Source organism: Mangifera indica, unplaced genomic scaffold, assembly GCF_011075055.1.
Source record: "Mangifera indica cultivar Alphonso unplaced genomic scaffold, CATAS_Mindica_2.1 Un_0074, whole genome shotgun sequence".
NCBI classification, from domain to species: Eukaryota; Viridiplantae; Streptophyta; class Magnoliopsida; order Sapindales; family Anacardiaceae; genus Mangifera; species Mangifera indica.
The window spans coordinates 53,034-74,867 of NW_025401166.1; the positions used below are offsets into that span (position 1 = coordinate 53,034).

A 21,834-nucleotide genomic window follows, 5' to 3' on the forward strand; every position below is an offset into this window, starting at 1 on the left:
ACCAAACACCCCCTTATTTTAAATTAAAATTATTCTTTCACCATTTCCATCACCACCCACTGGTCAACACTATCACCAATTGCCACCACTAGCCAAAATTATAGCCCACAACACCCTACAGACCACCATTTGCCACCACCTATCAACGGTCATGGCAAACAATGACAAAAAAACCTCAAAAAAGCCATCATAACCATTGTCAATTTGGTTTTGTATGATTTTTTTTTTGTTATTCAACCTTTTCGTTTTTCATCAGACCACCATTTTCATTTTAAATTTACCTTTCTTCATCTAATCTTACTATCATATGTCTGAGATTCAGATTTACTAATCATTTTTATTTAGTTATTGTGGACTCTTATTCGATCCTTATGTTTATTTATATTTCAATGTTATTTTATTATTATAGGTTAAATATAAAAATTATTTATATACTAAATGAAGATCTTTCGGTTAGTCAGATGCCCGATCAAGAATAGGCCAAGTAGTGCATTATTTATGGAACATAAGTTCAATCAACAACTGATATTAATCTTTCTCTTCGTCGTCCAAAGTTGGAAAGACTTCATCATTTCCAACATGTCATCAAGTACTTTGTTTCATGTTCCAAGTAAAATTAAATTGCCAATTAATTTTTTATCCTGGAAAGAGAAAGCAATGAAGAAACTTAAAATTAGAGAGAACAGCAAAAAATTCTTAGAGAAAGCATGGTATTCTCCTTAGACTAAGATGGTCTTCTCTCTCTCTCTCTCTCTTTTTTTTTTTTCTAATACAAAACATAATCTGCCCGATTTCAAGAGCCCTTGTTCGGCCCAGAGGGATTGTTAGTTTGGAAATACCCGCCTTACACTGTACTTGAGGTGGGATCATACACCCAACAAAGCGAAGTTAGTTGCAGCAGTGTGTACGGGGCAGATGCTTACACCCCATCCCACTCATCTTCCACCACAATCAAATATCTATCGACTCATCACTGTTTCAGGTATGAGTTTCTTTTTCTTCTCATGAGTCTCTGATGATGTTCTCACTCTTCGTTTATCCTTTTCCCTCTTGTTTTTTGTAACCAGATATCGTTGTCTTGTCCTAATGTAACGTGTCTGTTTTTCGTAGCAGTTGAGTCTGTGAATTGAATCGGCAAATTAACTTCTTTTATTATTAATTTTTCTTTTTCTGAAAGAAAATGAACCTATAAATGATTTCTGATTTCAACTCTGGCTTTTACATGCCATTAACTGAATTGTTCTTCTTCTCCAGGTCAGGGCTCAGTAACTCAACCAATTCTACAAAACAGTGTTATTGTTACAAGGTATAATACTCCATATCCTGGTAGTACGTTTTAATGTTAAACGTCATGAAAGAATATAAAGGACAAATTTGGAGTTCATTAGTATGCTGGAGACTTTACTCTATCTTATAATCACCTAAGTTTTCATTGGACAGAAAAAGAAAACTGCAAAGGAAACACAATTTTCAAATTAGAGTTTAAAATTGCTAAAACTAGAATATCTTGCCACATGATCACTGATGATTTTTATCAATCTTTCTTTAGTAGAGTATTGGCTCTTTTTTTCTTATTTTTGTGCGGATGGGTTATTTGAATAGTTGTAATTTTATATTTTTGTTCAGATGTACCAGTTGGTTAAAGAAAAGGAACCATCTGCTGGCAATGATGCAGGATCTCAGAAAGTTCATAATCATTTGGGTGTAACTAAGAGGAAGGTAAAAGTACACCTGTTGCTGTAGATTAGTTTTAACTGAATATTAATTACTTTTAGAAGTAATAAAAAAATGAATAACTTCAATGTTTTATGATATAATCAATCAAAGAAAACCATCGATCAATGGCTTAAATTCTTCCAATTTATTTTAATCTTTTGAGTTCCATATTATTTCATCAATTTTCCAATGTCTTTTTCTCTATAATCCTAGTAGGTATGAACAACCTCATCTTTCTTTTGTCATTAATTTTTTCTTGAATTTGATTGGATAAAGTTATTTATTTCCAATGTCAAATGGTTTAAATTTTACGAAAGCATTTTCAAAATTGTTGTGCTAATTATGATTCTTTTGTACTTGTTCAAAATTCCTTTTTGCTGTCATCTCTACCCATTCTAGAGGTCTGAACAACCTAACCTAATACTTAATCTTAGTCAATTTTGGAATGTTGAGAGTTTCTTAGGGGTAATATTTCTTCATCTCTCATTCTTTTTAGATGTAAACAGACTACTCCTCGCTATGATTTGTAGGACTGTTTTTCAAAGTTTGGTTTATCAGACAGGTTGAAAGTTGTGAGCTTGTGGATCTCAGATTTTTCATTTTCTGTGATTTATCACACAGGTTGAAAGTTGTGATACAGCTGAAACCACATGTCAAAGGTATTGCATGTCTATTGTTCTAGATTTGTATGTCAACTTGCAGAAATTTAATGATTTCCTAAGTTGATTGCTGTGTAGAAGCTTCTTCATCTAGTAAACCAAATGTTCTGCTGTCCTTGTCTTCCTCTCAGCTTGAAGATTATAAATAATGATAAATCTGGGAGCACAAGGCAGAGAATCACTGTTCATGCTGTTACTCAGTCACATCCTTCTCCTGTACTTTCCCTTGTAGAGAGTGTACCTCAAGGTGCACACATTACACATATTAAAGTAGACAATTCGGATAAAAGGGCGCACAATGAGCCATCGTCATCTAAAGTCCTGCAAGATGTACATATAGTAAGAACTCAGGAACTTTACTTTTTACTCGACTTTTTTTAACATCACTGGTTTGGCATTTTAACTTGTTCTTCACGATGGTAGGTTTTATTCTAAACATTTTAACTTATCTACAATTTTACTTTTTTTATTTTCCAGCTCCATATGTTTCTTCCTAGAAAAGGAGCATCTGGAGTTCTGTATATTTTACTTCAAAAACTGATGGCTGATTAGCCAATATTATGTTTTTTTATCAGTCTGGACAGTTGATGGAAGATTTTCTTGAACTTGCAAAAGACAACACAGATAAGGATCTGGAAACCTGTGGGGTTCTCGGTGCTTTTCTTGTAAGAGACACACTTCCTCTCATGCAAATTTGAACTGAAGTTCATTATTTTATCTCATCAGTGTTGCATGCAGTATATTCTCAAAGAAAGCTTAAATATTGGCTCATTCATTCAATAAAAAAATTTATTTATAAAAGAAATGGATGCTTTTCTTGGCTAGGCTTAGGTAATAAGTCTGCTCTTTGGTCTCTTTAATCATGATATTAATTTTGTAGATTTTACTTACAGTTTTAGAACGGTTAAAAATTTGACAAAGGCTTTCAAAAATAAAGGAATGTATAAGGATAATGAGTCAAGTAAGTAAACTAGTGTTAGCTGTTTCTCATTGGATGCATTTTTGTTAACTAAAAGCTCAAATGATTTACTCCAACCCAAACATAAGAGGAAAAAGAAGTTTCACATCAAGCCTTGAATCATGTCTGTGTAGAACTTTGTAATATGTAACATGGACCTGGATTGGCACTGATGTTATGCATACACTCTAATCTTCAGCTCAGCTTTCAACTCTGATTGATGTTATCATTGATGAGCCTTTACCTGAGTAAAATTTCCATGACCTGTATTGTATTAATCACTGATCTTAAGTACCTGATTTATAAAATAATTCCAGTTTTCCTATGACCAGCATAACATCTAGGTGGCTCTGTTAATTATATACGGTGCCTACTCATTATCAGGGTTCTTAAATTTCTTGCCCTATGCAAATGAGTTTGTCCACCAAACAAAATAAGACTAGTTGTGGCCACGAGAGAGCAACTTCTATGTTTTTTGGCTTCCAATTACTCTAGTTCAATTAATTTGATGGTATGGATTATTTACATGAAACTACTACTTCATGTAACCAGGAAAACAGGACTTTCTATGTGACCACTCTGATAATACCAAAACAGGATTCAACTTCCAGTTCTGTGAGTACTTCAGAGCTTTTTCCTTATTTATATTGAGAAAATTTCACTGTCAGTGCTTTTAGATGACCTTAATCTCTATTCTGCTGGCTGCTAATTTAACTGTGCTAAATGGCAGTGTCAAGCTGTTAATGAGGAGGAAGTTTTTGCCATACAAAATGAACGGTCTCTTTTTCCCGTGGGATGGATTCATGTATGCCTCTCTTTCTATATTTTTTTTCCCCCATTTTTACATCTGATCCTTCCCATTTTGAACTTTACTGTCTTCTTTCAAATGCAAGATTCAGAAAACTGCCTCAACAGAGATGAACTCTTCTGTCTTTTTCATTTCTGTTTTTCAGACACATCCTTCTCAAAGTTGTTTTATGTCATCAGTAGATCTGCACACTCAGTACTCATATCAGGTAACCAACATCATCACAAATGATCCTTATCATTGATTAAGGAATTTCATATTGCTCATTTATCTCATCTTTTCCCTTTTTGAGTATCTCATCTTGTGAAAGGTTCCCATATATCAACATATAGAATATCAATTTGTAGGACAAAAAACTATTAATCCTCTATTTTCTGAATGCAAGTAACATTTAAAATGCAGATGATCTAGTAGTTATGACATGACACCAGTAGTTTTCTAAATGACTTCTCTACTTATATTGAGTGTAAGATCATGTGTTAATTTCACAGCAAGGTAACTGTTTTATGAACATTACTTCCTGAAGTGACTTTTTTCATTTCCTCTAATTTTAACTTTGTGGGAAATGACCGTGGTGTTGGAAGCAGCGCCTTGGAATAGACCTCTTCCTGTTTATTGGAAGATGATAGCATAATAGGTAACTTTTAATGTTTAGTCTAAATTGTGGGTGGACATGCAAAGTGTGTGGGAGATTTATTAATATATACATCTGGGAATTCCAGAGTCACCTTGGTTGTTTACATATCAGTTAATTTGTCGATTAGTCAACTCATTTTTTGTTTTAATATTGAATCTTTATTTAGAAAATTTATCAGTACTTTGCATTTTGTCTGAAATAATAAACTACTGCCAGTGCAAGGTAAATTGAAACAGTAAACTTAAGACGTACACAATTTTAAGGTCTTGCAATGGACTAATTATAAAGATTCAGTTTCAGAATAGCTTTTCCTTTTAAGCTAATGAGCTAAATTTACATTTTTTTTCCTGTGATAATATATTTTTCCCTTTTGGTCCTTTCAGGCAATGGTACCTGAGGCTTTTGCTATTGTTGTGGCTCCAACTGATTCCTCAAGGTGCGCAACTGTTACACTGTAGTTCAGTAGCTATCAACTGTATCATTCATCTTTTATCTGCTTAAATCCCTAATGAGGCCATAGCTATGGATTGAAGATCAAGCATGTTAGTTTTGTTGTTTTTGTTTTCACCGCTCTGAAGTGTCATATTTGAAATCCCCTTCAGTTTTGCTTTCTCTGTCAAAATATTATGTTCCAGTGATCACCCATTCATGCGATACCAAATTCAAGATTCTATTGACTGCTCAAATGCATTCAAATCTTTGTTCCTAGTACATGGTTTCTAATTTTCCTTTTACTAAAAGTTTAATCTGCATGTCCCTCAGAAGCTCCGGAATATTTCGGCTTACTGATCCTTGTGGTATGAGTGTACTGAAAAACTGCCAAGAGGATGGATTTCATCCTCACAAAGAACCAGCTGATGGGTGCCCCATTTATGAGAACTGCTCAAATGTCTACACAAATTCAAATCTGAGGTTTGAGATCTTTGACTTGCGCTGATTCATTAACATGTCAACAAATGCAGGTGTGCTTGTAATATATACCATAGAAGATTAATCAATACAAGTGAACAGGGATTTGCCATAAGTTACTTCTGACCAAAGTTTGGTGGGGTATTGGTAATATCTTAATGGTGATGTATATAACTGGAAAACGAATAACTATGACGACACTCTGTGTTGTGCCTTATTTGCTTTGTAACTTCACCTGAAAACAGAGTCACTGGGGCTCGGTGTACTATATTTCTGATACACAAGTCTTGAGAGGAATAATGCTCTCTAGAAGTATTTGGGGAGACTGTAAATACAGGTGATCATCATGATAATAAAGAGGCTTCACATCTGTTGTTCAAGAATCAAGTTGTTATGCCTGATTGCATTATAATTACCTTATCATGAGAGCATTCGAGTACTTGATGGTTAAAGTTGGGTCTTGTGCTTGTGCATGTAAGACCGCCAAATCATTGAGAGGTAACATAAACACCCACAGCTAATATGTAAACGGAGATTGAATATTATTTAGCTGACTGGAATCGACGTTGGATACATCTCTGCAGAATTTATGAAAGTTCACGAAAAGCAGAAAGATTTTACAATCCTAATGAAGAACATATTTCCATCCCAAGCAAACCAGAAAATTAACAATGGAAATGAAGGTGGAAACTGTAATATATGTTAATTGTGAGTTTAGTGACAAAAATACAAGAACCAGTTTATATTTTGACCAAGTTCAAGAATCTGACAGCCAGCTCTCTCTTGACAGACAAAAGCCTCCCTTAGAAAATTCTTAGCTGTAATGTTCCCCTTGTTAATTCACTCTTTTTATTCTCTTTTCCTTCTTAACTCTTAATTAATTTTTTTTACTCATTTGCTTGAGCTGTCTCATAAACTGCTGGTCCATATAGCCGGTGGTGGCCCATTTCCACAAACTCCGCATTAAGTGTTTTTTAAAAAGGCCAAATCACTATATCCCACCCAGGGTTTAGTGAAATTAAACAAATTCCTGTATATTAACTTTAAAAAATTAAAATACTTACTCATATATTAAAATTTACTATTATAGTTAGAGATAAAAATATTATTTAGTAAAACTACTTAAAAAAACTAAAAATCTATCATATTTCCTTTATATTTAAAAATCTCACAAATTTTTCTAACCCAAGGTTTAAAAAGTGACTGAATCCCCCTTACAATTTTCTTTTCCCTTCTCCGACAACCACCTTGATCTTGACCAACAACCAATCTTTCATTGTATCATCCTCTCCCACCAGAGATTAGAAGAAAATATGCATTTTTGTTTTGGCCAAAGATTGGCATGCTTCAATTGAAGAAAAAGAGTTTAGAAAAGTCAATCATCGAAGATAGTCATCGAAAAAGGAAAAATAAACCCCTGGAGGGAGATTTGATCACTTTTTAAACTTTAGTTAAAAAAAAATTATTAATTTTTAAACTTATAATAGAATTGTGATAAATTTTTAATTTTTTTTATTTTAATTAAATAATATTTTTATTCTTAATTTTAATACAAAAATTTAATAAATTTTTAAAATTTTTAAAATTAACAAATGAAAATTTATCACTTCATAAACCGGAGTGGGAAATAGTCCTTTAGCCTTTTAGAAGAGGTAACTCTTCTCTTTTATCTATTTGTTGCGTTTGACAACTCCTTATTTGTTTTCGAAAAGGAGGAAGAAGAAACGAAGTTTCATCTATCTTTCATGATTTGACTTGACATTCTTAAGTTTACACTGAAGCCGCCGCGCTTCATGCTTTTCATACGTCCATGGAACCTGCTCTACCAAAAGCGCTTGCCGACACCTGACCTCGGCACCTGGGCTGCTACAAATGTCTCAGCAAAACTCGAACAAAGTTTGAATACATTTCTTTAAATTGGTGGAAGAAAAATTAGATAATAGAAGGTTGCATCATGAAAATTGAGGGATTTCTTTATTTTTTATTTTATGTCTAACACGTCATACATTCACTTTTACCAAAAACCCCAAAATTCATAGAATTAATTTGAGTAATTGCATAAAAATAAATAAATACATTTAAGTGCAAAATCTCCAGCTGACCCATAAAAAGTACAGATCTAACTTATATGTATTAACAAATTTACATGTAAAAATCAAATAATAATAATATCCCCCAAAAAACAAAATTCCAGAATGCTTAATATGGATGAACGTTCTTGCTCAAGCCATTAACGGTGGTGAAAAAGCCAACCAGATCTTGTCGATACGGCGAAGACGATTTCCGTCTATCACCTTCTCTTTTCAAGTAATGCTTCTCGTACATTGACGACAACGGTTCCGCCTTCACCTTCTTCACTTTTTCGTTTTTATTCTTTCCACTCGTTTTCTGATCCTTGGTTGTGCTCACTGAAGATTTCTCTTTCTCCGCCTTTTCACTTGAATTCTTACCGCTATCCAAAAAGACAAACGCGTCTTTACCATCACTGCTACTTCGAACAACGAGATCTCGGAACCTCCAAAGTTTAGAGAATCCTGTGGAGTTGCTCTTCTTGCAAGAATCCGGTGAAGCTTCCTTCACCGTTTTACTAGACCTCCATTCACAGAACGGACCGGCCGGTTCGGCCTCCGGATCAGACTGCTCTTCCACGAAAAGTTTCTTCAACGGACGTCGTAGAGACGTGGATGAGCTGGTTTTTACTTCACCGTCATCATTAACGTAATCATAGAGCAGACTTTGATCAAATATCGGAAACATCGTCCGGATCTGGCCGTTAGAGAAGGCTTCATCCGCTGCAATTGGAGAATCAGGATTCACACAAATGAAAGAAAACTCCTCTTCATCTTCATCTTCATCTTCATCTTCGTCTGGTTCAGGGTGTTCTTCTCTCTGTTCAGTAGGGTTCATTTTTAACTTTTCGGCGAAATCTTCTGCAAATTGATCGGAAAGATTGGTGTTTTCTTGAGTGGAAAGGCGAACTTGCATCTTGTTTCGGTTTGGGAGAGAGAAAAGACTCATAGGAATCTGAAGTGTTAATCAGCCCTCTTCAATTTAACCGCTATTTATAGGCTCCGAGTCAAATGATAATATTTTATTTGGAGCTTTCAAAGCTGTGGTACTTGAAGAACAAGGAACACCAACAGGGACGCGTCAATCCTTGCTCATGAAATCCCCTATAAGCTGTACACGTGTGCGTATTAGTTTTCATTTCTAGAAGGTCTCTTATCTTAATCTTAACGTCTAGAGAGTTGACGGTCCTTGTTTATTAATAGAATAATTGGGAATTGAGAGGGAGAGAGACATCATGGCTGATGTAATAATGGCTGTTTTGGGGTACAAGCAAGTCAATATGGTAATTTATTAAATTATATATATATATGGTAAGAACGACATGATACAAACAGTAGTTTTCCGATAACTGAAAGGCCACGTTATAATTTCTCACCCCTGGGTCGGTGCAAACTAAATTTTTCATCTGTTAAATATAAAAAATTTAAATAATTATTTGTTGATTAAATTTTATTTTTATTATAAAAGATAAAATTATTATTTAAAGATTTTATTTTTAAAAAATTTTTATAATAATTTTTTTCTAATTTTAAATTTTTTAAGTTTAAAAAAGGACTTCTTCTCCTAAGTTTTATTTGTACACCCTCTATTTTATCTCATTTAACTATCCCCAATCTTTTAAAAATTTGAGTTTCACCCCCACTTCACCTTCAAAATGTTGTTGGCAACTTTCTCCCTTTGTTTCTAACATCTCTATCATCGAGTATAAATTATCGGTGTCCATCTCCCTATTATATCTCTGACATTTAAAGCAAAAATTGATAAAAATCAAGCAAGATCTCTCTCTCGATTTTACTTCGAATGATAAAGATATAGTAAAGAGGTGAACGTCGATGACTCATATTCGGTGGTGGAGGGAGAAGGTTGTTGATGGCGATATGAAAATTTAAGGTGGTGAAACTTAAATTTTTTATAAAGCTAAGGGCAATTGTTAATAAAAAAATATGAAAGTTGTGTAAACCTTAAACTTTGGGGGGAGGGGGGAGGGAATCAATTTTTAAACTTAGAAAATTTGAGATTAAGAAAAAAATTATTAATTTTTAAAATTAAAATAAAAAATTTTTAAATAATAATTTTATTTTTAATAATAATAATAAAATTTAATAAATAAATAAATTTTTAATAATTAATAGAAGGTTTGCACCAAATCTTGAGTAAGACGGTCATTTGGCCTGACTGAAAAACAGTACAATTATATGGCTTCAGTAGAATCAAATGAATGAGATTGAATCATGTTGATGGGGTACTGCGTTGGACGGTGGGCCACCAAAATTAATATGACTGGCAATAGTTCGTTGGCAAAGTCCTAATAAAATGTTGATAATGTTCCTTTATTAGAAATACTTTAGGTTTATCTTACATAGTTTAGTTCACTTATAAAGTCATTACTTTTAATAGCTTTATTCATTGATTCACCTACAAAAGTGAATAGACCTTTCACTTCAAAATAGCAATAGAAATCTCACCAGAAGAAACATTTTCTTGATATCAATCGAAATTATATTTAAATTAGAAATATCTGAATTCTATTATTTAAATATAACTTACCCTTATTATCCTATAAATACAAAAAACTAGCAAAAAAAAAAAAATAGAAGATATATTGTTTCAAATTCTTATTCAAAGTTACATCATTTTGGGGATTTCAATCATCATGTCAAATTACGTTAAAAAGTTTTAATCTCTTTTTATTATTTTTATATTTAATTTATCTTATACCCAATAGATATTAATTTTTTAGTTATCGATTGATTTTATAGGTATGATAATCAGGTTATCGATTATTTTTTTTATTGACTTTTTAATAAGTGGTTATTTTATTTTATTTAATAAACGTGCTAATAGGATTATATTAGATTGTTATCTTGTTGAAACTTAATAAAAAAGAGTGGTAAACGCCCAGCTTCAAATGGATGGAGGTGGAGGTGGAGGTGGTGATATGTTACTCGGGAGGGAAGACTTTGAAGAGAAAATAATTTAAGTAGGAAGAAGAAGAAAAACGTGGGCAATCAGTTGGGTAAGCCATTAACAAGGAAATGATTGATCCGGTCTTTATTGTGTTTTGAGTGCAAAAGAAGAGCCAGTGCCTAACTAAAATAATTGGAGTCCAGTCAAGCAAAGGCTAATCTAGAATGACGACGGGACTGAGTCACGTGTGATGCAATTGCAATGCAAGAGTTAACGTCGAATCAGAGTTTAATGTGAAAGACCGTTGGTGGATCCCACGTTCTTTCTAATTTGGTATGGAAATAAATATGGGTAGGTAGGCACCTAACGATATCTGAAACATCTTTTTTTTTTTTTTTCGATTTTAATTTAAATAAAAAATAAATTCCAAATTAATTTAAAAATATAATTTAAATTTATAATTTATTAATAAAATAATATCATTTAATAATTACTTAATATAATTTAAATTAAATTATAAGTTAAAATCAAATTAAATTAAATTATCTATTTAATTTGTAAGTGAAATTAAACTAAATTCTTTTTAATTCAAATTTTTTTGATTTTAAAACAAACAAAACTTTTTAATTTGAATTTAATTTAAATTTAAATTAAATAAATTTAAACTGAGTTAAATTAATTTGATTTGAATCTAATACTATAAATAAAGATAAAAATAAAATAATATTATATATACATAATTTTTAATATATAATTAAATATATAAAAATGTGTTAAGATGATATTTTATTATTAATTAGATATTAACTAATTTAATAATAATGATAATTAATTGTGTGTTTGAAAGGGAGTTTTGTCGTTTTGTCTTTGGTAGGTGGCTGAAATTCATCCCAGACCTTCCTTAATCTTTGACGGTCAAAACTAACATATGGTTTATTACCAAATCACTAAACCAATGGAATTGCAACAAACTCAGTTCCTCGGCCAATTGCTTTATTTTCTTTTCTTGGAAAATCATCTAAATTTTTCACAACGAAAAGTAAAACAAGAAACTTTCAAGTCAGATCGAAGCAAAATAACTGGAAATTTACCATGATTATTATTATTATTATTTTAAAGAAAAAGGCTGACTTCATTCAAAGTAAGCCCTTTCCAAACATTATCCCCACAATAACCATTAGATTAGAGACATGGCCGATAATTCATTTTCAGATAGATTAATACATTTTTTAAATATGCTTGAAAAATTATTATCAACCTTTTTTTAATATGACAAAATTGCAGTAATGGAAAAATAATACATTAACACTATAGTATTAACTTCCATTCCATACGAGAGCTTATAAAAAAGAGTTTATTTGGCTAAAATTTATGAAAAATATGTATATATAATTTTATTGTATGAAAAAATTGTTTGTTGTTGGGTTAATAGTGATGCACGGGGCACAGTTTGATTGGGCTCTCAAGCCCAACCAGGCTTTTGGGCCATTAAAGACGCTGTGTCAGTAGTCATGCTATAGTACTGATAAATTTCATTTCATCCAAAAACCAAACCACAACATGAGATGTGTGATTGTTGCAGGTGTGGCACTAACAGTAGGTGAAAACATGAGAATGTTGGTGGACTGAGGCGACGGTAGTGAGCGACACTGATGGTGCGTGACGTAGTGGGGAGCGGCGCTTGTGGTGCGTGACACAATGGTGCGATGGTTGAGAGAAAAACATGCAGAAGTTGAAAGGCAAATACGACGTGAAATAAAAGTCGAAAGTTGGGAAGTGAGAGAGGGAGAGATGGTTGGGGCCGGTGGTGGTGACTGTTTTGGAATTTGCCGCCGCTTGTCATGGCTACTGGACTGGGACAATCACATATTTCTTGATTATTTTCATACACCTCCCTCAAAATATTGTATTGTATTTAGAGTTTGATTCAAGCTCGTCGAACTGGCTTTGAATAGTTTGAGAGGAGTTAAACTCATGTTCAGGTTGAATTTGATTTCGAATTGAATTTTAAACTTAATTTGGTGTTAAAATAATATTATTTCGACACATATTAATTAAAATAAATTTATTTTAATTCATTCGTATTAAATTTTATACGCTTACAAATTTGATAAACAAAAATTTTTAAAGCTCAAATTCGAGTTTAAAAACATTAAACTCTCAAACTACTCATTTCAAGCTTATTCAAATCAAACTTGAATAATTTCTATTTGAAATTTAAAATCCTAATTGGATGTGGTGGGAGACTGGTTGCTTATTGTGAATCAATGATCCACGTGGGTTATCAAAAATGTATCCTAGTTATAAAATTGTTTATATGAATGGTTTTTTGAATAAGAGGAGAATAATGTCAAAGGAGGGAAAATAAAATGAAGTGTTAATAGAGAAAAAGAAGAGATAGTTTACTTAGAGCCCAGTTTGATGTGGCGGGTAATGGGCTTTTTATTAACCCGAAATTGATCCACGTAACCCGGAAGTCAAGGAGGGAGAGGTAGTTAATTAACGGAAGCAGGTGATGCTACCTCAAATTGCAGGGTGGTTGTTTATTGTTGTCTATTTCTACGGTCTCTCTCCCTCCACCCAAAATTTCTCCGATTTGTCAACATCCAGGTTCCATTCTCTCATTCAACTCATTCCAGATTTATTTACTGTTTGTTTTTACGGCCATTTTGAAGAAACACAGAGACATTTTCTCTACCAGGAGGAACAACAGCTTGAAAAACAAAAGATAGAAGTTACAGAGAAGAAGAAGAATAATGTCAAACTCGGCGGAAGCGCCGGGTAAGGGAGATAACTCGCCGCCGGCATATTCAAAAGCACCTCCGCCGGGTAATAATAGGAATAATAATACTAGTAGTTCTAACAATAGCAACAACAATAATAATAGCGGTAACAACAATTCTCCGCCATCTCCTCAAAAAGAGAGCAATCAGTCACGATCTCGTAACAAGCCTTCATCTTCACCACAAAATTCTCCTCCTCGTCAGGAAAAAAATTCACCATCAAATGCGGCCCCATCGAATGGAAACGCTGAACCGGGAGGGACCAAATGGAGTCCGCCATCAGCACAAACTTCTCGTCCCTCTCCATCTTCATCAACTACTCCTGGAATCACTCAGCCGCTCACTGATTCATCACCAACTGCGCATAGTCATCCAACATCATCCGGCTCTCCTAACACCAAAACGACGCCAGCATCACCCTCAGACGGGCATTCTTCTTCCAGTTCCGAGACATCCAGCTCATCATCAACAAGTTCAGTTGGTCATAGCACCATTGTTGATGTAACAGTAGCTGGTGCGTTTATGGTCGCATTTATTGCGATATTTTTTGTGGCGAGGCGGAAGAAAAGGAGACAAGACATTTATGCCGGCCATTACATGCCCCCTCCCAGTAACTTTCCCCAGAAACCAGGTAAAATATCTGCTTGTTTTGCATGTTTTCATTGCAGTATGATATGGTTTAATCGATTTTCTTCCTTTCAATATTTCTCATATAGACGGATATTACTATCCTCAGCCATACATGACGCCACATTCTGGACCAATGGATCCCTACTATGGCAATAAAACCCATCCATCTCCAATGGGAAGCTACGAAGGTCAAATAGGAACTGGTTACCCTGGAGTGGGATTGGACTCTGGTGTTTTCAGCGGATCGAAGAGCTTTTTCACCTATGAAGAAGTGATGGAAATAACAGATGGATTTGCTCGTCAAAATGTTATCGGCGAGGGAGGTTTTGGATGTGTTTATAAAGGAAAACTGCCAGATGGGAAAGAGGTGGCCGTCAAACAGCTCAAGGCAGGTAGTGGACAGGGGGAGAGAGAATTCAGGGCTGAAGTTGAGATTATCAGTCGTGTTCATCATCGACATTTGGTGTCTTTGGTGGGATATTCCATTGCTGATCGTAATAGATTGCTTATCTATGAGTTTGTTCCGAATAATACTTTAGAGCATCATTTGCTTGGTAACACAGTTTTTTCAACTTGTCAAATTTGACGTTCTCATATAACTGGCTAAATTAGATGTTGATTTGTGTTATCAGCTCAAACTGTGTTGGATTGGAGCAAAAGACTCAAGATTGCTATAGGGGCTGCAAAGGGTTTGGCATATTTACATGAAGATTGTATGTCTCTAAGTTTCCTTTGATTCTCTGTTTTCTATTTCATAGCAAATGTCTAACTATACCTGCCATGTTAATCATTCTTCCAGACTTACGAAATCATTTCCCACTCCATAAATCATATAGTAATGAAACTAGTATCTTTCTTTCTATGCTTGGATCTGTTAATCCGTTTGGTGGTGGGTCAATCGATGAAGACAGTTCAATTGTGCGCATAACTGTTACCTTTAATTTAATTCCCTAAATTTAGCTACAATGACATGACTAAGGTTTATTTTTAAAGCTTCGAGTTAACATAACTTCAAAATCTAAACCAGCAAAATATGTTCAATTGATTTGCAGGTCATCCGAAAATCATTCATAGGGACATTAAGTCAGCGAACATTCTGTTGGATAATGAGTTTGAAGCAAAGGTTAGTACTTAATCGTTTCTTTGTCAAATTATTTTCACTTTCTATGCTTCTAATGATGCTTCCTTTTAGGTTCTTCCTGTATAAAAAATTCTATGTTATAATGCGAGAATTGCTTCAAATATATAGGTTGCAGACTTTGGACTTGCTAAACTAAACGACACTACTCAGACCCATGTCTCAACTAGAGTGATGGGGACATTTGGGTAGGTTTAAATTGTAGATTATACATATTCTGTTTATTTGATGTCCTCTTCCCTCTGTTTTAGGGCACTTGGAGCTTTTTGCAACTGCTAATAACTAGTGCCAGCAATGGCAATAATTAATGGTAATTATAATTTTATCTGGGTTTCAGGTATTTAGCACCAGAGTATGCAGCAAGTGGAAAATTGACAGATAGATCAGATGTATTCTCATTTGGAGTCGTGCTCCTAGAACTTATAACTGGGCGTAGACCAGTTGATCCGACTCAGCCTCTGGGGGAGGAGAGTTTAGTTGAATGGGTACGAATTATTTGGTTCTTTCATCATCTCTCTTGATTATTTTTGGTTTTCCTCAGGACTTTTATTTATTTAGCATGTAGAATGATGGTTATATTTTAGTTATGTTTATTTATGAAATTGTATTGTGATGTTTTTGGCAGGCTCGTCCTGTACTTGCTCAGGCCCTTGAAACCGGTGATATTAGTGAATTAGTTGATCCAAGGCTTGAAAAACATTATGTGGAGGCTGAAGTGTTCAGAATGATCCGGACAGCTGCAGCCTGTGTCCGTCATTCTTCTCAAAAGAGGCCTCGCATGGTTCAGGTGAGTCTTATCTTTGTCTCCGCTATTTTTATTATGTTATGCTGAAGGCATTCTTGTTTTGTCGATTCTCTTGTAGGTTGTGAGAGCATTGGACAGTGAAGGAGAAATGTCTGATCTAAGCAACGGGGCGAAATTTGGTCAAAGCACTATTTATGATTCTGGTCAATACAATCAAGACATGATGATGTTCAGGAAACTGGCACTTGGAGACAGTTCTGAATTCAGTGGAGATTACTCTTCCGGGGAAATGTCAGGAATAGCAAATTCAGGCATGAACAATACTGGAGAGTTTAAAAATAGTGGGCCTCAGGGGCAATATGGTGGCCGGCTTTAATTCCAAGGGATTTCCTGATGTGTCACCAGATAAATTCCACTTCTAACTTCACTAATTTTCTGGTACATATACTGGGAAAGGCCGCATCAATTTGAGCTGCCTTTGACTGACTTGATCCGAATTAATCTACTTTCATGTGAAATAGTGTTGCATTCTTTAGTTCCTTAAAAGAATTTAGCACAGTATCGAGAATCTTGTAAAGTATGAGTCTAAATCTGGTTTTTTGGGTGATTAAATCTATAGGCGTTAGACAGGTCTTTCAGTTTGAACGACTTCTTGGGAAACTTCGGACTGTGATGTAAAGTTTGATTTGGCAGCAACATGAGACTATTCATATTACTCCATTTATTTATCTTTTTCTTTAGGCCATTTCCTTCAAGCATACAGCAGTGGAAAATCTTTGCCCACACAACTCTTTTATCAACCTGGCATCTTCAAGGGTTTGCATTCTCAAATTATGGTAAAAAACAAGAAGGGAAATCTCAATATTACTCTGATTAATATTGGAATTGGTTAAGTGTCCCATCCCTAAAAAGCCAAAGAAGAGTATGAAATTGTTATTTCAGGTCAGATTGAGTATGCCCTGAACTTCTGAATAAATGAAAAGATAATAAGAAACGTTGCATACCAGACCCAGATAACGAAACATTGCTCCTCAAGAAACCTACAAGAGGAATTAAAATCTACCAAAGTTCATCGACCCATTGTTTCAACAAATAAAATTTAAGCTGTGTTACATCAAAGTTGTGGGAGTGTTAAATATGGTAACTCGTATTTTAAAACGTATATTCTAAATATCTAATAAGTGTTCTAATATCAAAACTAAGTGTTTTAGTGAAATGAATAAACATTTCACCTAAAACATCAGTTTTACATAAATTAAGTAATGATTTGATGAATAATTTTATTTCTAGTTTGAACGATTATAACATAGGGTCTTAAAATGAACAATTCCATTGAATGAAATAACTATTCCGTCTTAAATGGACATTCCATCAAATGAAATGATTATTCTGTCGTGGATATAAATATTTACTGTTTACAAATTTTAGTTTTTACGAGAGAGACTTAAGTGAGTAGTTAGAGTTTTATAGTTTCACACTTAATATTTAAAAGCGTTATCAATGTTCAACATTCATCTTGTAATTAAATTTTAATATAGTAAATTTCTCTACTCTTTAACTATAGTTTTTTTTTTTTTTGGATTTTCATGTAAATTTCTTTGTATTCTCTCTCTTATTTTATTTGTGGTTTGTTTACTTGTTTTCTGGGTTTTCACATAAAAATTGGTATCATAACATATGTTTTAATGATGTCTATTTCAACTATGGTTAACAAAATCGGATCGGACCCGCTGACTCATTCGGCCGGACCGTGAACCAGTTTATAAAACGGATATTATAATTAAAAAACTATTTTAAATTTATATTCGAATTGAACCGTGACTATTGACGGTTTATCACTGGTTCACAATTTATTACAGTTCAAACAGATCAGGTTTATAAAATAAGTATTAATTAAAGTGAAAAAAAAAATTAGAAGACATGAAAACATAAAACACATTTGATTTCTTTTTCTAGAATTGTAGTTGCATCACGTCGTCGTTGTTGCTGCTGTGGCCTAAAGTAACCGAAACCAGACGAGTTGCTAACGACTAAAAGCTTCAACTTCGACGAGGTTTGACTGTTCTCTCTCACCACACACGAAGGCAAGTCGACGACAGAGGATAGCTTCTTCTTCAAGTTCAATTGTTTCTTCGATAGACGACTGTTTCAAGTTCGACAATTCTTCCCCAATCGACAACAGACGTCTGTTGTTTCTTTTTCTGTTCTTCAAGGCGGATTGACGTTCGGTATATCTGAATTTGTTTTTTAACATTTTACTTTTCAATGCTCATTCCATTACCCAATGTAATTTCATTCGCAGTTCACGAACATCCTGTATTATTAATTTATTATATTTATAATTTTTATTATATTATTAATAATAAATTTATTATAATTTATTAATGGCCAAAAACTATTTCCCACCCAAGTTTAATTTTATGCACTTGTTATATCATGTGAGTAATTTGTTATGTTTGCTCCAGTTTTAAGCATATTCTAGTTTAAGTATAATTTGTTTGTGTTGTAACGATTATAATTAATTTATAATAGTATTTTACTATGTGTTTTGCAGGGTTTAAATAAAAAATGATGTATAGATTTAAATTGGTGTATAAAAAATATATAATCGGACTAAATTTTTTTTACTCTTATACAAAACTGAAAATCTAGTTGAACTGGTTGGTTAAAACGATTCATCCGATTCAATCAAAATCAAACTTTAAAACGGTTTATGATCCGATTTGATTTTTAAAACCTTGATTTCAACATCATCAATTAAGGTTGAAATTAAGAAGTTTGATGTTACAACTAATTTTGTAATTTGGTAAGTACCATGAAGTTGTATGTGTTTGTTTTATAGACTTAAGGAAGGTACCAACAATAGGTTGATGACAATATAGACCAAGGTACTGAGAAGATGTTGCATGAGAAAGCCAAACAACCTGAGAATATGGACGAGATGATGGATGGATGGATGGATGGATGAACAAGCCCTTTTTGTTGAACCAATTGGCTTTTCATACCAATGTAGCGGAAAAGACTGTTGCATATCCTTGGAGAGAAATTTGCACAGTGAAATTTTAATAACCCTCTTAAGCCTGATGAAACTTCAATAACCCCCATAATGTATAGTAAAATTACATTTAACCTCGGTTAAACATTTACCCAATACCCGTATTGGATAACAGGCTTATTTGATCTATTTAATTAACTATGAGATTAGCCAATTAAGAAAATAGTATATCAACCTAATAATTACAAGCACAATCAATCAACTAATGAATTACGAAATTTAAAGTTAAGAGTCATCTCAATTTCTTGATGTGATGATCTTTGTTACTTGATTTCAGATTTTATGTGAAAAATATTACCGATGAAGCTCTATATTTGATAAGTTATAGTTCATTTATGATTTTATTGGAATGATAGATAAAAGCAATATTTAATCTAATTTTGTTATTTGATTATATGGGTAAAAATGATTATTGGTTATCCAAATATATATATTTTGCACAAGAGAGAAAATAGTTTGCCTGGTTACGCAGCCAAAAACCTGGCAGAGGAGGGTTGGAAATACGCAGTAATCAATTCATAATTAATAAATAATTGCATAATACAAAGAGAAATAGTTATACAATAACTACGTTTGATCTGAGGAGTTTAAATGGAACTTGACACCATCACAGTTACCCAAGCTAGCTCCTCATGACTCCATTATACACCTCCAAGCTTGGGTTCAAACTTGATGTCTCCATTTCCAAACTGTTTGAAACCTCTGGTTTGTCCATTCCCAGCAGGTTTCGAAGCTGCAATATTTTTATCGAACCCAAACTCTATGTCTCTTTCCCTTTCTCTGGGACGAAAGCCGTGGCTTTGCTGCTTATGGAACTCCATGTTCCCCACTTGGCCTTCTTGTGGGTAAGAGTTGTGGCTTTGTTTGTGGGGTTTATGTTTGGGATGGCGTCGGTTGCAGAGACGCCCAAGACAACAAGCTACAGCTGATATAACAACAATAACAGCCAGGATGATGAACACCGTCCCAAACGATCCATCCGACGAGGGAGATGCAGGGGAATTGGGCGGCGGTCTTGTGACTGTGTTTGGGTAAACGACGCCGCCAACTGCAGGTTGTTGGGGTTGAGAGGACATTGACATGTTTTAGATTGTTTGAGAGAGTGGGGATGGTGGCGGTTGAAGCAGGGTTTTACTAAGAGTGTTGTTCTTTGAGTGCAGAGAAAGAGATGGTTTGGGAAAAACTCATGAAACAAGTAAGAGTTGCCTCCAAGGAGAAGTTATGTATAATGGGTTTAAGTTTTAACTGTGCTTAATTTTCCTTTTTGGTTCAATTCAAAAATTGAAAGAAGTTTCTTTATTAAAGAGACAATTAAAGATTATTCCTTGGGTGATTTTCTGAGGCAGAAGGGGCACTTGCATTTGCTTTGTATGGAGAGAAAGTAAGATTTTGGAGCCCTTGGATAGCATTATTTCTTGGCCCTAAAAAAAAAGGCAGAGTTCTAGTTTTTGGTACAACTACAAATTACAAGGCACTCCCATCCAATCATATAAATCTGTCACCAATTCGAAAGCATCTGGTTAATTATTCAAAACTAATCACTGGCTAATAATTTTGTCCACAGGGGTCTGCACAGTATGGTTGATTAAACAATGGAAAGCCTTTGCTTTCCCAGAAAGTGAGATGTTTCTGCGACTATGTGTTGGCTCTTAATGCGAGGAACTTTGGGAACATTAACTGGTCAAAGTAATATGGCTGGCAGCAATTTTAAGAAGACAAGATATGGTTCAACTTAGGGATCTGTGTAGTAAATATCTTACTCTGCAGTTTCCTATGTTGGCCGAAGCTTATCAGTTTAATTGGGCCATTGTCTGCTTAATTGCCACCTTCTTTATTGCTTTCTTGCACAAAGAAGATTCTCCTATATTGGACCTTTTTATAATTAATGTTAATAATAGAGAAAACAAGACGTTTAGGGAAGCAAGCGGTTTCAGAATATTATCTTTGTCAATGTAAGACAATGTTACGTCGTCTACGATAGGAAGGTATAACTAGCTGACTCTAGGATGCAATTCTACGAATATTGCCCAAGATTTATTTGTGGGACTCAAGAAAATTGCGTATCTAGGCAAGTTTAAAAAGTGACTTAAAAGAAAAGAAATATCAAAGAGAATATTCGTTTAATTAAAAATTATTTTTTTATCATAAGTCATGTCAAATTTATAATAAAACTATTTTGTTGATGAGATTGTGAACCCTATTATAGGTTATATCAAAACAAAAAGAGAGATTTGGACTCAAATTAAACTAATATTAAAACACAACTTTGAACTCATTTATACCTATAAAATAATATCATTTCAACACAATAACTATATAAACGAGTCCTACATTAATTCACTCATCAAATCGTAAAAAGCTAGCTCAATTTTAGTTCATAAGCTAAAATATGGGGTTCAATGTTATCTCAGCTATCACTCCTTTTTATCACCAATTGGAATATGTTATGGGAGGTTGGAGAACAACCTTCCACCACCACCTACCGTCATCAACCTTCTCCAATTCAATGGGGTAGGTTTAGATTATGCATTTTTCAAAAGCAAAGAAGCATTTGAAGATAGAGGTTTAACCTATCATAATCTTTTTGACGCAAGTGTTGACGAGTTCATGTATACAATGGAGAGAGAAGGGTTCAGAGGAGTTGTGATACTGGTGACAAAGACGGGGTGGCTGGTGAGTAGTGGTGTGGAGGTGAGTGTAGAGAATGCATTGGTGTGTAATGAAAATGTGGTGAGAAGTGTTGTGGGTTGTGTTGGGATGCAGAAGAGGCCTGACCAGAGAGTTAAAGCTCTCTTGTTTGATATTTTTGATGAGAATGG

At 34.0% G+C, this 21,834-nt stretch overlaps 4 protein-coding genes across 7 annotated transcripts; 2 read left to right on the top strand and 2 right to left on the bottom strand.

The window, feature by feature from the left end:
- Positions 1-547: 547 nt before the first annotated feature.
- LOC123207386 (AMSH-like ubiquitin thioesterase 2) lies at positions 548-6,070 on the top strand. Of its 4 annotated transcripts, none has more exons than XM_044624773.1 (11): positions 548-982; positions 1,255-1,306; positions 1,627-1,719; positions 2,338-2,375; positions 2,507-2,714; positions 2,951-3,040; positions 3,886-3,948; positions 4,064-4,138; positions 4,227-4,349; positions 5,162-5,214; positions 5,541-6,070. In XM_044624773.1, the coding sequence occupies exons 3-11, from the start codon at positions 1,627-1,629 to the stop codon at positions 5,713-5,715; spliced, it is 918 nt and encodes a 305-aa protein (XP_044480708.1). In that variant the 5' UTR covers positions 548-982; positions 1,255-1,306; the 3' UTR covers positions 5,716-6,070. The 4 variants fall into 4 exon arrangements, with proteins under 4 accessions (XP_044480708.1, XP_044480711.1, XP_044480712.1 ...); XM_044624776.1 differs by having other exon boundaries at positions 549-982; positions 4,233-4,349; XM_044624777.1 differs by having other exon boundaries at positions 552-982; positions 4,287-4,349.
- A 1,569-nt stretch (positions 6,071-7,639) lies between these two features.
- LOC123207379 lies at positions 7,640-8,755 on the bottom strand. The gene has a single exon (XM_044624765.1). It carries the CDS (start codon positions 8,703-8,705, stop codon positions 7,887-7,889), a length of 819 nt encoding a protein of 272 aa, XP_044480700.1. The 5' UTR covers positions 8,706-8,755; the 3' UTR covers positions 7,640-7,886.
- Positions 8,756-13,420: 4,665 nt separating this feature from the next.
- Positions 13,421-16,585, top strand: LOC123207362 (proline-rich receptor-like protein kinase PERK12). The gene is made up of 8 exons (XM_044624746.1): positions 13,421-14,078; positions 14,164-14,652; positions 14,710-14,790; positions 15,130-15,200; positions 15,327-15,403; positions 15,553-15,700; positions 15,841-16,002; positions 16,079-16,585. The coding sequence occupies exons 1-8, from the start codon at positions 13,421-13,423 to the stop codon at positions 16,334-16,336; spliced, it is 1,944 nt and encodes a 647-aa protein (XP_044480681.1). The 3' UTR covers positions 16,337-16,585.
- A 2,924-nt stretch (positions 16,586-19,509) lies between these two features.
- On the bottom strand, positions 19,510-20,323 carry LOC123207381. The gene has a single exon (XM_044624768.1). It carries the CDS (start codon positions 20,095-20,097, stop codon positions 19,657-19,659), a length of 441 nt encoding a protein of 146 aa, XP_044480703.1. The 5' UTR covers positions 20,098-20,323; the 3' UTR covers positions 19,510-19,656.
- Between the last annotated feature and the right edge of the window lie 1,511 nt (positions 20,324-21,834).